At 46.9% G+C, this 21,107-nt stretch overlaps 1 protein-coding gene across 1 annotated transcript in view; it reads right to left on the bottom strand.

The window, feature by feature from the left end:
* The window catches only part of RASGRF1 (Ras protein specific guanine nucleotide releasing factor 1), a gene marked incomplete at its 5' end in the record, with an annotated part of 154,420 nt that overhangs the window by 93,635 nt on the left and 39,678 nt on the right, over nt 1-21,107 (bottom strand). The window contains 5 exons of the mRNA XM_089663098.1: nt 567-676; nt 6,888-7,081; nt 7,173-7,252; nt 14,761-15,014; nt 20,341-20,430. Coding sequence (XP_089519224.1) covers nt 567-676; nt 6,888-7,081; nt 7,173-7,252; nt 14,761-15,014; nt 20,341-20,430 — 728 coding nt within the window. The remainder of the gene's footprint in view (nt 1-566; nt 677-6,887; nt 7,082-7,172; nt 7,253-14,760; nt 15,015-20,340; nt 20,431-21,107) is intronic.

Here is a 21,107-nt window from a genome sequence, read left to right as displayed (position 1 = left end):
ATGAAGGATAGTGCAGCCATGCTCCTCCCGTCCCTGTCTTCTCCCAGCGCTGCCAGGCCCCTCAGGACGCCTGGGCCCTTTATGACACCCAGGCCCCCTACCTGTGTATCGGCTGTCCCCCCCCTTGATGGGGGCCTTGAATGCAGATCTAAAGGGTGTCCAGGGATGTGTTCTTTCACTTTTTCAATCTGCAGAAGGATAACGTATCACCCCTTTTCAGCTGTTATGAAAAGGCCAGAAATGCTAAAAAGCAGCCGCTGCCTCTACAGGAATGGATTGGAGGATATGCACACATTTTTAAAGTAAAAAAAATATATATTTCAACAATACAGCCTATTGATCATTCAGTGATCATTACTCTTTATTAATACTTCATGTAACCCAGGTGACTTTAGTATGCCTTTAGGCTGTATGAAGCTGCAGAACAGCACGTTTCCCCTCCTCGGAAATTCTGAAACCGCTCGCCCTCACCACACCCCGTCCCATCTGGATGGGCCCTTTGCCAGCTGGCATTGGTGGTCCCGGGACACAATCAGGTGTTGGCGAATGTAAAAGAAACATCTCACCTTGACAGCTCTTCCAGCTTGGATTTGGCATATTCTAGGCTGTTACGTTCAACGTGTTCATGAGGCGTGTGAGCGAGGAGCTCGTGCAGAGTCAGGATATAACGAGGAATCTAAGGAGAGAAGACACGTTTTGTGGGTGTTAACCCCTCGCCTTCCAGAGGATCCCCCCCCCCCTTCACCCTCCAGAGGATCCCCCCCACTTCACCTTCCAGAGAATCCCCACCCCTCCTGACCAGGACATTTTTTGTGATACAGCGCTGCGTGACTTTAACTTACAATTGTGCGGTCATGCAACGCTGCACCCAAATTAAATTTACGTCCTTTTTTCCCACAAATAGAGCTTTCTTTCGGTGGTATTTGATCCCCTGTGTGGTTTTAATTTTTTGCGCTATAAACAAAAAAAGGCCGACAAAAAAAAATTATTATTTTATATATATATACAGTGGGACAGGAAAGTATTTAGTCCCCACCAATTGTACAAGTTCTCCCACTTACAAAGATGAGAGAGGCCTGTAATTGGCATCATAGGGAGACCTCAACTATGAGAGACAAAATGAGAAAACAAATCCAGACAATCACATTGGCTGATCTGGAAAGAATTTATTTGCAAATTATGGTGGAAAATAAGTATTTGGTGAATATGAAAAGTTCATGTCAATACTTTGTTATATATCCTTTGTTGGCAATGACAGAGGTCAGACGTTTCCTGGAAGTCTTCACAAGGTTGGCACACACTGTTGCTGGTATGTTGGCCCATCCTCCATGCAGATCTCCTCTAGAGCAGTTATGTTTTGGGGCTGTCGCTGGGCAACACGGACTTTCAACTCCCTCCAAAGGTTTTCTATGGGGTTGAGATCTGGAGACTGGCTAGGCCACTCCAGGACCTTGAAATGCTTCTTACGAAGCCATTCCTTCGTGCCCGGGCGGTATGTTTGGGATCATTGTCATGTTGGAAGACCCAGCCACGTTTCATCTTCAATGCCCTTGCTGATGGAAGGAGGTTTGCACTCAAAATCTCACGATACATGGCCCCATTCATTCTGTCCTGTACATGGATCAGTCGTCCTGGTCCCTTTGCGGAGAAACAGCCCCAAAGCATGATGTTGCCACCCCCATGCTTCACAGTAGGTATGGTGTTCTTTGGATGCAACTCAGCATTCTCTCTCCTCCAAACACGACGAGTTGTGTTTCTACCAAACAGTTCTATTTTGGTTTCATCTGACCATATGACATTCTCCCAATCCTCTTCTGGATCATCCAAATGCTCTCTAGCAAACTTCAGACGGGCCCGGACATGTACTGGCTTAAGCAGGGGGACACGTCTGGCACTGCAGGATCTGAGTCCCTGGCGGCGTAGTGTGTTACTGATGGTAGCCTTTGTTACGTTGGTCCCAGCTCTCTGCAGGTCATTCACTAGGTCCCCCCGTGTGGTCCTGGGATTTTTGCTCACCGTTCTTGTGATCATTTTGACCCCACGGGGTGAGATCTTGCGTGGAGCCCCAGATCGAGGGAGATTATCAGTGGTCTTGTATGTCTTCCATTTTCTAATTATTGCTCCCACAGTTGATTTGTTCACACCAAGCTGCTTGCCTATTGCAGATTCAGTCTTCCCAGCCTGGTGCAGGTCTACAATTTTGTTTCTGGTGTCCTTCGACAGCTCTTTGATCTTCACCATAGTGGAGTTTGGAGTGTGACTGTTTGAGGTTGTGGACAGGTGTCTTTTATACTGATAACAAGTTCAAACAGGTGCCATTGATACAGGTAATGAGTGCAGGACAGAGGAGCCTCTTAAAGAAGAAGGTACAGGTCTGTGAGAGCCAGAAATCTTGCTTGTTTGTAGGTGACCAAATACTTATTTTCCACCATAATTTGCAAATAAATTCTTTCCAGATCAGCCAATGTGATTGTCTGGATTTGTTTTCTCATTTTGTCTCTCATAGTTGAGGTCTCCCTATGATGCCAATTACAGGCCTCTCTCATCTTTGTAAGTGGGAGAACTTGTACAATTGGTGGGGACTAAATACTTTTTTGCCCCACTGTATATATATATATATATATATATATATATATATATATATATATATATATATATATATATATAGAGAGAGAGATGAGCGAATTTTTCAAAAATTCGATTCGGCTGATTCGGCGAATTCCAGGAAGAAATTCGATTCGATGCAAATAAATTCGCTACGAAGTTAACTTATAAAAAGGGTTTCTAGGCTTCAGAGAGCCTTTAAATTAGTGCAGAACACTGTACCTTTAATTTAAATGCCCTTGGAGATGAGGAAGGAGAAGGATGAGAAGAAGGAGAAGGATGAGAAGAAGGAGAAGGATGAGAAGAAGGAGAAGGAGAAGGAGGAGAAGGAGAAGGATGAGAAGAAGGAGAAGGATGAGAAGAAGGAGAAGGAGAAGGAGGAGAAGGATGAGAAGAAGGAGAAGGAGAAGGAGGAGAAGGAGAAGGATGAGAAGAAGGAGAAGGATGAGAAGAAGGAGAAGGATGAGAAGAAGGAGAAGGATGAGAAGAAGGAGAAGGATGAGAAGAAGGAGAAGGATGAGAAGAAGGAGAAGGATGAGAAGAAGGAGAAGGAGAAGGAGGAGAAGGAGAAGGATGAGAAGAAGGAGAAGGATGAGAAGAAGGAGAAGGAGAAGGAGGAGAAGGAGAAGGATGAGAAGAAGGAGAAGGATGAGAAGAAGGAGAAGGATGAGAAGAAGGAGAAGGATGAGAAGAAGGAGAAGGATGAGAAGAAGGAGAAGGATGAGAAGAAGGATGAGGAGAAGGAGAAGGAGAAGGAGGAGAAGGAGAAGGATGAGAAGAAGGATGAGAAGAAGGAGAAGGATGAGAAGAAGGATGAGAAAAAGGAGAAGGATGAGAAGAAGGAGAAGGATGAGAAGAAGGAGAAGGATGAGAAGAAGGATGAGAAGAAGGAGAAGGATGAGAAGAAGGACAGTTCTGTGACAGTTTCTGTCTATTTCTGACAGTTCTGGGACATTCACTCCATACAGCGGTTGAAACATTGTATCTATTTGTTTCCATAAATGACATTCTGCAGATACACTTAGAGGAACTCTGCAGATACACTTTTTGCCGGCTTGGAATTATTCTTATTTTCATCCTACTTCTTCTTCTTCTTCTTCATCCTCATCCTCTTCTTCTGAGGATGAGGATGAAGAAGTAGAAGAAGAAGAAGAAGTAGGATGAAAATAAGAATTCCAAACCGGCAAAAAGTGTATGTGCAGAGTTCCTCTATTTCTGACAGTTCTCTGACAGCTTCTTCACATGTACAGCGGTTGAAACATCTGTATCCTAAATGGAAACTAATAGATACAATGTTTCAACCGCTGTACATGTGTTCCTTCTGTCAGAGAAATGTCAGAAATAGCGGAGCACTCTGCAGGGACACTTTTGTCGGCTGATCGGGAAAAATCCGATTCGCGCACCCGAAGTAGGCAAATATTCGGATTCGACGCGAATCGAATTTTTCCTGAAATTCGTATCGAATTCCGGTTCGCCTGGTTCGATTCGCTCATCTCTATATATATATATATATATATATATATATATATATATATATATATATATACACACACACACACATATATATATATATAATTTGACTTTTTGCTATAAAACATCCAATAAAAAAATTAAAAAAAATTTCGTCATAAATTTAGGCCAAAATGTATTCTGCTCTGTGTCTTTGCTAAAAAAAAATCCCAATACGTGTAAATGACTTGGTTTACGTGACAGTTATAGTGTCTGCTTCCTTGATATCCACAACACATACAACGAATCTTCATTCAAGAGGAGAAAAAAAAACCACAGGGATGGGCTAAATAATGACTGTAGCCATTCACAGGCTGTCACAGCAATCAGGTGGTCTGCAACCTATCCTTCCAGTTGTTGATCGTTAGTACAACACCCAGAGTTATCTGTGACAGATCTGTCTTTGTGCTGTGCGTGCAGCGCGCTGCGTGATCCCAACACAGACACAGTAGCTCGTATATGTCGCCCCGCAGAGGAAGACATACTTCCATGAGATTGCATATATATGAATACTTTCTGCAGGAAGGGGGTTAATACGTGAACTGTGGAGGACAGAAGGGAAAGGGGACATGAATGAAACCATGAAATACACGGGGAGTGCGATAAAGATTTAGGGGGGCAGGATTTTCAATCTGAAGGTCAAGAAGATCAAGAACATGAGGACATGACCTCTAACTAGGAAGAGTTGGGTGTGGCCAGCTCAGTGGATTGCTGTAGGAAAGTCCTGGATTCTTTCTTGAATACACAGAATATAACTGGATCAGGGGCGGACTGACCATTTGGAAACTCTGGCACTGCCCAAGGGCCCGGGGTCAGTAGGTGGCCCCATGAGATGCCCTTGGTACCTTTTTCATAGGCTTTTTTGAGTTTGGGCAAGGACACAGGGGCCCCATGATCCCCTATTGCCCGGGGGCCCCATGAGTTGTCAGTCCGACCCTGAACTGGATATAACATTTATAGGTACAGTTGATCCAGAGAATATCCGATTGCCTCTCGGGGGATCAGGAAGGAATTTTTTCCCCTGCAGGAGCAAATTGGATCGTGCTTTGCTGAGTTTTTTGCCTTCTTCTGGATCAACTTTTTTTTAATGGTTGAACTGGATGGACTTTTGTCTTTTTTCAGCCAGACTAACTATGTAACTATAGAGGGATATGCTTTGTTCATATTTCATGTCTGAGATTTACAACCACTTTAACCACTTCCTGTCCGGCCGCTGTATATAAACGGCCGGACAGTGGCAGTGCAGGGGTGGGTTGCCGTTCATAAACGGGGCACGCTATTTTGGACTGTGTGCGCTCCCTGAGAGCACACGGCACTGCGATCCGGTGCCCGCTATGTCCGGACGACACAGCGAAACACCGATCAGTGTATGAGACCTCTGTGTGAAGTCCTGATCATGTGATCACTGATTGGCCAATCAGTGATCACATGCAGAGTAGTAAGCAAGGATGTCACTTCTGACACCATTGCTTACTACATGTGAAATCTGTGAATGATCACAGAGGTCACATGGTACAGGGCAATTCACAACAGCCTTGTACCATGTGACAAGCTGTGACCAATCACAGCTGTCACAATATTTTTCAAAGGCTGCAAGAATGCAGCCAGAGAGAAGGAGAAATGATTGCTTTTACAGCCTTTATGGGTGTAAAAGCAATCAGTGTAAAAAAAAAAAAAATCTTCACCCCCCACAAGTAGTACAGTGTCACCATGGTGACACTACTGCTAGGGTGACAGTATGTAAAAAAAAAAATATATATATATATAAAAAAATAAAATAAAAATGTTAAACTATTTTGGGTTATTTCTTTTTACTAAAAATATAACGGAATAAATTTTGGCTGAGATTTATGATGAAATATTATTTATTTGCAAAAATTTTATAAGAAAAACTTTTTTTCAAAATTTTGAACTTTTCATTTATATAGCAAAAAAATGATAAAAATCCCAGCGGTGAATAAATACCACCAAAATAAAGCTTTATCTGTCTCAAAAAATGAAAAATAATTTGTACGGGTACAGTGTTGCATGACCGCGCAATTGTCATTCAAAGTGTGATAGCACTGAAAGCTGAAAATTGGCCAGGGCAGGAACGGGGGGTGAAAGCGTCCGGATTGAAAGGGGGGTGAAAGCGTCCGGACTGAAAGGGGGGTGAAAGCGTCCGGACTGAAAGGGGGGTGAAAGCGTCCGGACTGAAAGGGGGGTGAAAGCGTCCGGACTGAAAGGGGGGTGAAAGCGTCCGGACTGAAAGGGGGGTGAAAGCGTCCGGACTGAAAGGGGGGTGAAAGCGTCCGGACTGGAAGGGGGTGAAAGCGTCCGGACTGGAAGGGGGGGAAAGCGTCCGGACTGGAAGGGGGGGAAAGCGTCCGGACTGGAAGGGGGGGAAAGTGTCCGGCTTGGAAGGGGGGGAAAGTGTCCGGCCTGGAAGGGGGGGAAAGTGTCTGGACTGGAAGGGGGGGAAAGTGTCCGGACTGGAAGGGGGAAAGTGTCCGGACTGGAAGGGGTGAAAGTGTCCGGACTGGAAGGGGTGAAAGTGTCCGGACTGGAAGGGGGTGAAAGTGTCCGGACTGGAAGGGGGGGAAAGTGTCCGGACTGGAAGGGGGGGAAAGTGTCCGGACTGGAAGGGGGGGAAAGTGCCCGGACTGGAAGGGGGTGAAAGTGTCCGGACTGGAAGGGGGGGAAAGTGTCCGGACTGGAAGGGGGGGAAAGTATCTGGACTTGAAGTGGTTAACTCAACACATAAAAGGAGATTTAAATGGCAGTTTCTCACTGACCTGGAACATGGGGTAGGTGAGGAAAGTCTCGAGGGTTCGCTCCTCACAGTCTGGTTTGGCTTCATATTGTTTCAGTAGTTTGTCGAAGTCTCGGTTCTGCTTGCAGTGGGCCAGGATCTGCAGGCTGTACTGATGGTTCCGTACAAACTCCTGGTAAATGTTCAGCATCGGCAAGAGGATGTCAAACAGATCAGCTGGAAAGACAAAAATGGACAGACATGTATCCCATCACCCGGGACTGACACCAATGAAATGACCGGAGACATACAGAAGAGGATTCCTCACCCAACACCAGTGTGGGCCAGCTGGAGATCCGAGCCTTCAGACCCTGGTAGAAGATCTGGTGCAGAAACATGATGGTCTCACTGGAATAAAGAGGGTTCTGTCAATGCAAGTTGTTGGACCTCAATAGAGAACCAAAAACGATCCAATAAAACTAAACTGTAGAATGAGTACGCCGGTTCACACCAATGCGACTTGTGACTTCATCCCATGCATTTCAATGGCACCGTTCTAATAAAGTCGCAGCAACTCCAAAAAAAGGTTCCTGCAATAATGAGTTAATTAGGGCTGATTACAGTAAACTAAGGGTTAATAATGGGTTAAAAAGAGGAACATTTACATTTTTTAGTTTTTTTGTAGTCAGATTGCTTTAGAAATGTTTCCAGGTTACCCGTTTAGAGTTGCAGAGGAGGTCTAGTGCTGGAATTATTGCTCCCCCTCTAACATTCACGGAGATGCCTCACATGTGTGCTATGAAAACCGATTTACGGATGCGTTTGCTTTTGCGCACGAGCACAGAGCAATGGGGGGGGGGAGGGGATTTAAAAGCAAATTCATATTGCAACCACGCAGTATAGGTTTCTGCTATAGAAATACGAGAATGAATCTTCTGTTTCTCACACTTTTAGGAATCCCTTTTCTACTTTTATATTTTGGATACATTGCCAGGATATCAGATCACTTCTTAGTTGCGTCTTATATATGACATGATTGACCATCCCCTCCTCCTCAAAAAACTCCACTCTCTTGGGCTCAGAGACTCCGCTCTCTCCTGGCTCTCCTCCTATCACAGCGCTCCTTCAGTGTTACCTATAACGCTGCCACCTCCCCCCCACTCCCCCTCTCTGTTGGGGTCCCCCAAAGCTCTGTCCTCGGGCCCCTTCTCTTCTCCATCTACATCTCCTCCCTTGGCCAACTCATACACTCTCACGGCTTCAACTATCACCTCTATGCCGACGACACACAAATCTATCTCTCAACCCCCCACCTCACCCCCTCAGTCTCCGCCCGAATCACACACCTACTGAGCTACATATCAGACTGGATGTCGCTCCACTTCCTCAAACTGAACCTTTCCAAAACTGAGCTCCTAGTTTTCCCCCCAGCCCGCGCCCCCCCTGACTTCTCCATCACGTCCAACAACGCCACCATCAGTCCCACCCCTCAAGCCAGAGTCCTTGGTGTCACTCTAGACTCCCCATCTGTCCTTCCAGCCCCAAGTCCAATCTTTAACAAACTCATGCAGACTCCACCTCCGCAACATCGCCAAAATCCGCACGTTCCTAACCCCAGAAACCACTAAACAGCTCATCCACTCCCTCATCATATTACGACTCGACTACTGCAACTCCCTCCTCACTGGCCTGCCTCGCCACAGGCTATCCCCGCTTCAGTCCATCCTGAATACGGCAGTCAGATTCATCCACCTTACTAAACGCTCTGTCTCCGCCACCCCCCTCTGCCAATCCCTCCACTGGCCTCCACTCAGTGTCCTCCACCCCCCTCTGCCAATCCCTCCACTGGCCTCCACTCAGTGTCCTCCACCCCCCTCTGCCAATCCCTCCACTGGCCTCCACTCAGTGTCCTCCACCCCCCTCTGCCAATCCCTCCACTGGCCTCCACTCAGTGTCCTCCACCCCCCTCTGCCAATCCCTCCACTGGCCTCCACTCAGTGTCCTCCACCCCCCTCTGCCAATCCCTCCACTGGCTTCCGATTGCGCAACGGATCAAATTCAAAATCCTAACACTGACGTACAAAGCCGTCCACCATACTGCCCCGAACTACATCACCGACCTAATATCCAAGTACCACCCAACACGCACACTCCGCTCCTCACAAGACCTCCTTCTCTCTAGTTCCCTGGTCTCCTCCTCCCATGCCCGCCTCCAGGACTTCTCCAGGGTGTCACCCATCCTCTAGAACTCACTACCCCAATCCATCAGATTATCACCTACTCTCCTCACCTTTAGGCGCACCCTGAAAACCCATCTCTTCAGGGAAGCCTACCCCACCCCCTGCTAACTTGCCGACCTCCTCCACTCTTCCTACCACTCCATCCCCCACAGTCACTTCCTCCTGTACCACTCCCCCCCCCCTCCTAGATTGTAAGCTCCAAGGAGCAGGGCCCTCGAACCCCTCGTGTATCACATTGTATTGTTACTGTACTGTCTCCCATTATAATGTACAGCGCTGAGCAAACTGTTGGCGCCATATAAATCCTGTATAATATAATAAAAACTAATATTGTGTACACCGGGGGAAGGCGCACTTAGTAAGGTGGAGATCTCCCTGAACAACGTGGGAGAAGGATCGCCGGGCACAGCGTCGCCTCCTCACATCTCATTTAAAACTCTAATCACTGCACATCCGTGTCGCAATCACGTGCGTCGCGGCTCCCTACTACAGATCCAACTTTGCAATGTAGTCCCCCTGCACTGCAGTATGTTTGATGCTCTGGGATGGGGGGGTCAGCAAGCCCAGACCACGATCTACCAGTCACCTGGCTGCCGACCCCCCATGTACACTGATCAGCCATAACTGAAATAAGGGGGGACTCTGATGGGGACCTTGATAAAAGGGGGGGGGGCTGATCGAGACCCTGATATAATGGGGGGGGGGGGCTCAGATGGGGACCCTGACAGACCAGACTTCCTAAGTTGAGACCTGTTCCACCTGCTGGCCTTCACCCTGATGCTTTGCTACCTGAAGGGTAATGGGGGACTCTGCTGGGTGCTGAGAACACCTTTGAATGTGGGGGGGAGGGGGGACTCTGATGGGTACCACTGGATGTAAAGGGGGGACTCTCATATAAAGGTGGGGACTCTGATGGGGACCCTGATATAAGGGGGGGACTCATATTGGGGAACCTGATATAAGGGGGGACTGATGGTGACCCTGATATAAGGGGGGGCTCTGATGGGGACCCTGATAAAAGAGGGGGGTCTGATGGAGACCCTGATATAAGGGGAGGGGTGGACTCTGATGGGGACCCTGACATAAGGGGGGGGGGCTCGGATGGGGACCCTGACGGACCGGACTTCCTATGTTCAGACGCGTCCCATCTGCTGGCCTTCATCATGATGCTTTACTACCTGAGGGGTAATGGGGGACTCTGCTGGGAACACCTTTGAATGGGGGGGGGGGGGGGGGACTCTGATGGTTAGCACTGGATGCAAGGGGGGGACTCTCATATAAGGTGGGGACTCTGACTGGGACCCTGATATAAGGGGGGACTCATGATGGGGACCCAGATATAAGGGGGGACTCATGATGGGAACCCCGATATAAGGGGGGGGACTCTGATGGGGACCCTGATATAAGGAGGGGCCCTCTGATGGGGGCCTAATATAAGGGGGGACTCATGATGGGAACCTTGATGCAAGAGGGGACTCTGATGGGTACCAATGGATGTAAGGGGGACACTGATGGGGACCCTGATATAAAATAGAGGAACTCTGATGGGGACACTGATGTAAGCGGGGTTCCAGTGGAGACTTCGATGTTAGAAGGGACTCTGATGGGTACTTTTGGATGTAAGGGGGACTCTGATGAGTACCACTGGATTTATTGGGGGGGCCTGAAGGGCACACATGGATGTATAAGGGGACTTCAATAAGCACCCTTAGATATAAGGGGGGGCTCTGCTAAGCACCCCAGTTATAAGCAGGGAACCTGATGGGTACTTCTGGATGTACGGGGGAACACTTAAGGCATGCCTGGATAAAAGGGGGACTCTCCGTGAATACATGGATGTAAGGGGGACTCTGCGTGAATACATGGATGTAAGGGGGACTCTCCGTGAATACATGGATGTAAGGGGGACTCTCCGTGAATACATGGATGTAAGGGGGACTCTGCGTGAATACATGGATGTAAGGGGGACTCTCCGTGAATACATGGATGTAAGGGGGGACTCTGGTGGGCACTCCTGGATGTAAGGGGGGACTCTGGTGGGCACTCCTGGATGTAAGGGGGGACTCTGGTGGGCACTCCTGGATGTAAGGGGGGACTCTGGTGGGCACTCCTGGATGTAAGGGGGGACTCTGGTGGGCACTCCTGGATGTAAGGGGGGACTCTGGTGGGCACTCCTGGATGTAAGGGGGGACTCTGGTGGGCACTCCTGGATGTAAGGGGGGACTCTGGTGGGCACTCCTGGATGTAAGGGGGGACTCTGGTGGGCACTCCTGGATGTAATACATAATAAGGGGATGCTTTATGATTTTTTTTTCCAGCCCGGAAATATTCGTACAATATACGCTGTGGCCCTTGTAATGAGCAGTTCGGAGTCCCCGGCATTAGAGGAACAGACACCAATCTTACACCAAAGAGATTCATTCAAGGTTAAGTGTTTGTCCCATCCCCCGCTGCCCTGCAATGCATTACACCCAGCAGGTGGCTTTCCTGAAATTGATTTTCTTGCAGCAGTCTAAACACTATGGATGCTGACAGAAACAAAAGTGCGCCCTCTAATGGCAAACCTGGGTATGAGAGTTTATCATCAACAACTACAACATGTATAGTACACCCTGAGGGAGATCTACCTATGCAGACCATAGATGGGTCAAAAACCGGCCGTTTTTAAACAAAAAAAAACAAAAAAACAAAAATCGGTCGTTCAATAGGCCGACGTTACCACCAATGGTGGAAAAAAATAAAAAAATCGCCCGATTTTCATCCCGTCTACGGCCGGCATTTAATGACTTCTGTCCCTGCAGAGAGCTCCGCTATTATATTTGACATGAAAGTCTTGCGGTTGCAACAATGTATCCATTTGTATCTATTTGTGTCCATTTCTAACCATTTGCATCCATTTGTCTCCATTTGTATCCATTTCAGTTACAGATGTTTTTATTTGGATACAAATTGTTGCAACCGCAAGACTTTCATGTCAAATATAATAGCGGGCTGGAATTCTTCTTCTTCTCCTTCTTGCAGGTCACGGCTCATGCGCAGATTTTTTATCGGTAAAAAGATCGGCTGATTTGCCCATCATTGCCATGAAAATTGGCCAATCGGCAAAATTGGACGATTTTTTTCTAACTTTACCGATAACAAAAAATGTGACAAAACCCCGAAAAACGGCCGACTAATTAACCCACTAACGGGCGATTTTCGACCCGTCTATGGCCTGCATTAGTGTCCAGTCATTCCGGTGCGGTTTCAAAATTGACAAAGTGCCTGAAATCGCATCTAATAAATGTTGGTGTCTTCTCATGTGCAATTTGCTGCAGCGCAATTTCTGCAGTAGTTCTTGCAGTATTTTTTCTGCAACTTTGTTGCGATTTCACATACATAGAATAAAATATAAATTGCACTGCAAATTGCAAGAAATCATTGAAAATCTTCACAAGTAGCAATAAAGTCTTCAGAAATCGCACCTGAAATTGCGCACAAGTCACATGATTTTAAAATGCAGTGGTGTGACCGGTGATATAGTGCCCGGTCACACAGCTGCGATTTGTGAATTGCAATCGCACCTGAAATCGCATGTAATGAATGTAAATGTCGGTGTCTTCACACGTTCGATTTGCTGCAGCCCGATTTCTAAAGTAGATCTTGCAGTATTTTTTCTGCAACTTTGTTGCGATTTCACATTCATAGAATACAATGGAAATTGCACTGCAAATTGCAAGAAATCGTTGAAAATGTTCACAAGACGCAACAAAGTCTTCAGAAATCGCACCTGAAATTGCACACAAGTCATGTGATTTTAAGATGCAGCGGTGCGACTTGTGACTTAGTGCCCGGTCACACTGCTGCGACTTGTAAATTGAAATTGCACCTGAAATCGCATGTAATGAAAGTGAATGTCAGTGTGTTAACATGTGCGATTTGCGTGACTTTCTGCAGTTTTGTCGCAATTTCACATACATAGAATAGACTGGCACTAGCAGTAAAGTCTTCAGAAATCGCACCTGAAATTGCGCACAAGTCACACGATTTTAAAACGCTGCGGTGTGACCGGTAACTTAGTGCCCGGTCACACTGCTGCGATTTGTGAATTGAAATCGCACCTGAAATCACATCTAATGAATGTCAGTGTCTTGACATGTGCGATTTGCTGCAGCGCGATTTCTAAAGTAGTTCTTGCATTTCTTCAGTTTTGTTGTGACTTCAGATGCGATTTGTGAATTTCAATCACACCTGAAATTGCAGGTAATTAATGTGAATGTCAGTGTGTTAACATGTGCAATTTGCGTGACTTTTTCTGCAGTTTAATCGCAATTTCACATACATAGAATAGAATGGCAGTAGCAGTAAAGTTTTCAGAAATTGCATTTGAAATTGCACACAAGTCACACGATTTTAAAACGCAGAGGTGCGACTTGTGACTTAGTGCCCGGTCACACTGGTGCGATTTGTGAATTGAAATCGCACCTGAAATCGCATGTAATGAATGTGAATGTCGGTGTCTTCACACGTTCGATTTGCTGGGGCCTGATTTCTAAAGTAGTTCTTACAGTATTTTTTTTGCAACTTTGTTGCGATTTCACATACATTGAGTATAATGGAAATCGCACTGCAAATCACAAGAAATCATTGAAAATCTTCACAAGTAGCAATAAAGTCTTCATAAATCGCATGTAATGAATGTGAATGTCAGCGTCTTAACATGTGCGATTTGCAAGACTTTTTCTGCAGTTTAGTCGTGATTTCACATACATAGAATAGAATGGCAGTAGCAGTAAAGTATTCAGAAATCGCACTTGAAATTGCGCACAAGTCACACGGTTTTAAAACGCAGCGGTGTGACTTGTGACTTAGTGCCCGATCACACTGCTGCGATTTGTGAATTGAAATCGCACCTGAAATCGCATGTAATGAATGTGAGTGTCTTCACACATTTGATTTGCTGCAGCCCGATTTCTAAAGTAGTTCTTACAGTATTTTTTCTGCAACTTTGTTGCGATTTCACATACATTGAGTATAATGGAAATCGCACTGCAAATCACAAGAAATCATTGAAAATCTTCACAAGTAGCAATAAAGTCTTCAGAAATCGTACCTGAAATCGCATGTAATGAATGTGAATGTCAGTGTCTTCACATGTGCGATTTGCTGCAGCCTGATTTCTAAAGCAGTTCTTGCGTGACTTTTTCTGCAGTTTTGTCACAATTTCACATACATAGAATGGAATGTACCGTCTTCAGAAACCGCGCTGAAATCGCATGTAAATCGCAGAGGTGTGACCGATGACTTAGTGCCCGGTCACACTGCTGCGATTTGTGAATTGAAATTGCACCTGAAATCGCATGTAATGAACGTAAATGTCAGTGTGTTATAACGTGCGATTTGCGTGACTTTCTGCAGTTTTGTCGCGATTTCACATACATAGAATAGAATGGCAGTAGCAGGAAAGTCTTCTGAAATCGCACGTAAATCGCAGCGGTGTGACCGGTGACTTATTGCCGAAGCTCCATCAAACGAGCTGAAGTTGGAAGCCGATTGGCTCCCACGCACGGCCGCCCCAGATTCTGAGTGCTCCAGTATTAGTAAATCTCCCCCCTGAATATTCGAGGAGCGCAAGCGCATTTCGCACGCTGCAAGACCGCCCTCTCGCTCCCTAAAAGCTGCCACAAGCATCTCCACCTGTTCAAGAAGATGCTGCTGACGTCATCGTGGGTGATTGGCGGCTTCTTGGAGCTGGCCGCCATGCGCAGAGGTCGCAGGAAGTTGTTGACCAAAATGTGCAGCTGCTGAACATATTCCGACTCGGCTTCCAGCATGCTGAACACGACCTGGTTCCTTTTGCGCATGCTGTCTGCATGGGGAGACCTGGAGTAGTCCTGGATTATACTTTTCCATTTCCGCCGGCATAGCCAGCCGCGCAGAAAGCTCTGTACCTGCGGGTCACACAGAGCACATATTACTGAGGGTTACATTCAGAAAATAAGCATTCACACAGCTGCTCATCCCGAAAAGTTGCGTTCACGTTCATTCTGCAAAGTCGATCGTTAGAAAGCTCTTTCTGTTTTCCTCTTCAGGTCGGATGTTCGTCATTCATGAGAATCGGGACAATATCCCCATTAGATGGAGATGACAATCACAGTAACAAAGGAATTATTTCTTATGATCATCAGCGCCATCTAATGGCCATAAGGGGATATTGTCCCGATTCACACTATACTTGTGAATGAAAGACATCCAACCTGAAGAGGAAATAACTAACAGTCGACTTTGCCCGCACTTGTACAGAACAAACGTATATGAAGTTGGCAGGACAAATTTTTTTTTTCATCAATACACATTAAATAGTTACTAAACCCCCAACAGTACAATCAGTCTGTAGATGCAGGAAAGCGTGCTGGTTATACTCACTGTGGGACCTAAGGGGTTAATCCTCCGCATTGTGTAAAAAGGCTGTTTGATCCTGCCTTCTCTGATACTCCCCTTCTCCTGTCCCCAATCCATTTGCTGATAGAACAGAGCTCTAGGAGTTACTCTGAACATGCTCAGTTTATTGTGTATGGATAGAGAGGTTTTTTTTTTTTTCTTTGGGAAAGTGCATGTGAATAACACTGGACCAAACAGCACTGTCCAGACGGAGTTCAGGGGTCATGCAGCCTATAGGACAGTCAGGGGAGAATGAAAACTCCTACAAGATTAACCAGTGCTCGGCTGGACACTGATAGAAGTCACAAGACTGCTATGAACAGTTGAGGGGAAAAGGTATTTAGCACTTTATATTTACTAAAATAATTGCATTTCCATGTTCTGTGTACTGCGGGAGAGCGGATATAGTGAATGTGGGGTCCGGGGAGAGCGGACATCGTGAATGCGGGGTCCGGGGAGAGCGGATATAGTGAACGCGGGGTCCGGGGAGAGCGGATATAGTGAATGCGGGGTCCGGGGAGAGCGGATATAGTGAATGCGGGGTCCGGGGAGAGCGGATATAGTGAACGCGGGGTCCGGGGAGAGCGGACGTCGTGAACGCGGGGTCCGGGGAGAGCGGACATAGTGAACGCGGGGTCCGGGGAGAGCGGATATAGTGAATGCGGGGTCCGGGGAGAGCGGATATAGTGAATGCGGGGTCCGGGGAGAGCGGATATAGTGAATGCCGGGTCCGGGGAGAGCGGATATAGTGAATGCCGGGTCTGGGGAGAGCGGATATAGTGAATGCGGGGTCCGGGGAGAGCGGATATAGTGAATGCGGGGTCCGGGGAGAGCGGATATAGTGAATGCGGGGTCCGGGGAGAGCGGATATAGTGAATGCGGGGTCCGGGGAGAGCGGATATAGTGAATGCCGGGTCCGGGGAGAGCAGATATAGTGAATGCGGGGTCCGGGGAGAGCGGATATAGTGAATGCGGGGTCCGAGGAGAGCGGATATAGTGAATGCGGGGTCCGGGGAGAGCGGATATAGTGAATGCAGGGTCCGGGGAGAGCGGATATAGTGAATGCGGGGTCCGGGGAGAGCGGATATAGTGAATGCGGGGTCCGGGGAGAGCGGATATAGTGAATGCGGGGTCCGAGGAGAGCGGATATAGTGAATGCGGGGTCCGGGGAAAGCGGATATAGTGAATGCAGGGTCCGGGGAGAGCGGATATAGTGAATGCGGGGTCCGGGGAGAGCGGATATAGTGAATGCGGGGTCCGGGGAGAGCGGATATAGTGAATGCAGGGTCCGGGGAGAGCGGATATAGTGAATGCAGGGTCCGGGGAGAGCGGATATAGTGAATGCGGGGTCTGGGGAGAGCGGATATAGTGAATGCGGGGTCCGGGGAGAGCGGATATAGTGAATGCGGGGTCCGGGGAGAGCGGATATAGTGAATGCGGGGTCCGGGGAGAACGGATATAGTGAATGCAGGGTCCTGGATTTAGTAACACTTTAAATATATAATTTTTACAATTTAGTCATTAACTATATAAATTATTCAAAATTTATTTACACATTCAATACCTTTATATAAAACTTACACATTAAATATATAATTTACACATTTACAGTGGGGAAAATAATGATTTGATCCCCTGCAGATTTTTCAAGTTTACAATGAAATGAAGGGTCTAGAATTATAATTTTTATCATAGGTGTATTTTAAATGATAGAGACAGAATATCAACCAAAATCTAGAAAAAAACACGATACAAATGTAATAAATTGAGTTGCAGTTCAGTAAGTAAGTTATCCGATCCCCAAGCAAAACATGACTTAGTACTTGGTGGAGGAACCCTTGTTGGTAAGCACAGGTAAGACATTCCTTGTAGTTGGCCCCCAGGTTTGCAGACATCTCAGGAGGGATTTTGGTCCACTCTTCTTTACAGATCTTCTCTAAATCCTTAAGGTTTCTTGGCTGTCACTTGGCAACTCGAAGTTTCAGATCCTCCATACATTTTCAATCGGATGAAGGTCTGGAGACTGGCTAAGCCACTCCAGGACCTTAATGTGCTTCTTCTTGAGCCGCTCCTTTGTTGCCTTGGCCGTATGTTTTGGGTCATTGTCATGCTGGAAGACTCATCCATGAACCACCTTCAGTGTTCTGGCTGAGGGAAGAAGGTTCTCAACCAAGATTTTACAATACATGGCTCCGTCCATTGGCTCCTCAATGCGGCAAAGTTGACCTATACCTTTAGCAGAGACACAGCCCCAAAGCATAATGTCTCCACCTCCATGCTGGACTGTAGGGATGCTGTTCTTAGGGTCATAGTCAGCATTTTTCTTCCTCCAAACACAACGAATCGAGTTAATGCCAAAAAGCTCAGTTTTGGTCTCATCTGACCACAGAACCTTCTCCCAATCCTTCTCTGAATCATTTAGATGGTCATTGGCAAACTTCAGGACGGGCCTGTACATGTGTCTTCTTGTGGATTGGGACCTTGCGGGCGATGCAGGATTTCAATTCTTGGTGGCGTATTGTACTACCAATGGTTTGTTTGGTGACTGTGGTCCCAACTGCCTTGAGATCGCTCACAAGCTCCCCCCGTGTAGTTCTGGGCTGATCCCTCACTTTTCTCGTGATCATCCTCACCCCATGAGGTGAAATCCTGCATGGAGCTCCAGACCGAAGGTGACTGATCATTATTTTGTATTTTTTCCATTTGCGAATAATCACTCCAACAGTTGTCTCCTTCTCACCAAGCTACTTCCTGACGGTCTTTAGCCCATTCCAGCCTTGTGCAGGTCTACAATCATGTCCCTGACGTCCTTTGGCAGCTCTTTGCTCATGATGGTGAGGTTTGAACAGAAGTATGAGATTCTGTGGTCGGGTGTCTTTTGTACACATAACGTGTTGTCGTTGGGAGCGCCTACTTAGGGCCCCATGTACACTGCAGCTGATAAACTCACGTTTAGGAACTGTTCAGTGTTTTTTTCAGCAGCCCCTGAACTCTCCCTAATGTTCTCCTATGTCCGTGTACACATCGCCCTTTACAGGCATTTGAGTTTACAGTCATTATTTTTTAACACACCAAACTTGAGTTCAGCAATCGATTTGATCAGTGTTTCAAACGCAAAATGCTTGTAAACACGGATAAACGCGGCAAACCGCGTTTATAAGCGTTTGAATTTTTTTTTAACTCTTCCAGTTCTCAAATGGACAAAACACTGAATACAGGATGTTCCTACCAAGATTGTCACACATGGTAATGACCAATTCACACCTCAGACCTCTCCCACCCTTGGAAACAAAAGATATGTTAACCTCTTCACGCCGGCCGAACACAAATGTGCGGCCTCCCGGCGTCTGGGCCTAGACGCCAAGCGACTGCACATTTGCGTTCTATTAAAAAAGAACATATGTGCTGAGAGCACGCACCTGCGCGCTCCCAGCACACATGTCTGGTACTCACGGAAAGGTCCCGATCTCCTCTTTCCATCGGGACCTTTCCCGATCATGTGACCGCCGTGATGGCGTGTCACAGCGGTCACATGACCCTAAACCCCGCCCCGCCTCCCGGCTTCTGAAACCCTTAAAGGGCCGGGAGGCGCCGGAGCGAAGGGGTTAATGACCAATTCACACCTCAGACCTCTCCCACCCTTGGAAACAAAATATATGTTAATGACAAATTCACACCTCAGACCTCTCCCACCCCTTGGAAACTATAGATATGTTAATGACCATTCACACCTCAGACCTCTCCCACCCTTGGAAACAAAAGATATGTTAATGACCAATTCAGACCTCTCCCACCCGTGGAAACAAAAGATATGTTAATGACCAATTCACACCTCAGACCTCTCCCACCCCTTGGAAACTATAGATATGTTAATGACCATTCACACCTCAGACCTCTCCCACCCTTGGAAACAAAAGATATGTTAATGACCAATTCAGACCTCTCCCACGGGTGGAAACAAAAGATATGTTAATGACCATTCACACCTCAGACCTCTCCCACCCTTGGAAACAAAAGATATGTTAATGACCATTCACACCTCAGACCTCTCCCACTCTTGGAAACAAAAGATATGTTAATGACCAATTCACACCTCAAATTCCTCATGAAGACCCCCTGCTAGGTGACCTTAATGACTCCACCAGACACCTTTCCCACCCTTGGAAACAAAAGAAATGTTAAGGAGCAACTCCCACCTCAGCTAATCTCCACACATGCTGCTGTCTCTGCTTCTACTCTCTGTATTTCTCTGAAACAGTCTGAAATAGTTAATAATTTACCACTTTTCAGTGCATTCTGGGCACTTGGGAGGTTCTCATGTGCGTATCTTTAAAAACCGTTTCTAAACGCAAATAAACGCACTATGCAAACCCAGTTAAACAGACGTTTTTTAACCTACATTTTCCAGCAGTTTCCATCGTTCAGAAGTGTCCCGTGTATATGGGGCCTTACATTGACGGGACTAATCTGTGTACCACATGAGCCCTTAGCCAGTCTGTGGGAGCCAGAATCATTGTTGGTTGGTAGGGGATCAAATACTTATTTACTCACTGAACTACATTTCCATTTATAACATTTGTTTCGTGTTTTTTTTTTGTATTTTTGGCTGATATTCCGTCTCTATCGTTCAAAATACACCTATGATAAAAATTATAATTATAGACCCTTCATTTCTGTGTAAGCGGGCAAACGGACAAAATCTGCCGGGGATCAAATCGTTATTTCCCCGTAGTATAGAATATATATACGTAGTTTATTTAGACATGAAATGTATTGATGAAGGTTCTGAAGAGTGATGTTCTGATCCAACTGACAGATGACCACACATGAGGTTACCTTCTTTATCTTCTTAATGTCGGTGTCTTCGGTCTGAGCGTTGCTCGGTGTTGATTGGATGCGCTCGTTGTCTTTCAGTAACGATGCAATCTGTAAGAAATAATCAGGAATGAGATGAAATGACAAAAGGACATGTGTGTGTGCAAATGGTTTACCGAGGTTCAGATTCAACCACCCGAACATTTCATGTGGCCCTCGCACCTCTCCTGCAGCTGCGGCACCCCCAGTCTATGCCCGTACCTTGTCTCAGCAGTTGGCAGCAGGGAGGAGGACAGAACTCCTCCTAAAGACCCTGCGCTTCTCTGTGCAGCCGCAGCACCCCCTTGTCTCAGCAGAAGAACGCTTCTTACAAATCCTGCGCCTCTCTGGGCATCTGCAGCACTCTTTCATCTCTGCCCCCCCCCCCCCCCCACTGTCTCAGCAGAGGACAGGACTTCTCCTACAAATCCTGCACCTCTCTGTGCAGCCGCAGCACCCCCTTGTCTCTGCCACCCCCCCACTGTCTCAGAAGTCAGGATGCCTCCTACAAATCCTGCACCTCTCTGTGCAGCCCCAGCACCCCCTTGTCTCTGCCCCCCCACTGTCTCAGCAGAGGACAGGACTTCTCCTACAAATCCTGAACCACTCTGTGCAGCCGCAGCACCCCCTTGTCTCTGTCCCCCCTCCACTGTCTCAGAAGACAGGATGCCTCCTACAAATCCTGCACCTCTCTAGGAATCTGTGGCACCCCCTCATCTCTGCCCCCCCCAACTGTCTCAGCAGAACAT

This window comes from Staurois parvus, unplaced genomic scaffold, assembly GCF_062004578.1.
Source record: "Staurois parvus isolate SC_StPar_1 unplaced genomic scaffold, SC_StPar_1.0 ptg001625l, whole genome shotgun sequence".
Lineage (NCBI taxonomy): Eukaryota > Metazoa > Chordata > Amphibia > Anura > Ranidae > Staurois > Staurois parvus.
The sequence above is the reverse complement of the archived record's forward strand: the minus strand, read 5'-3'. Positions and strand labels throughout refer to the sequence as shown.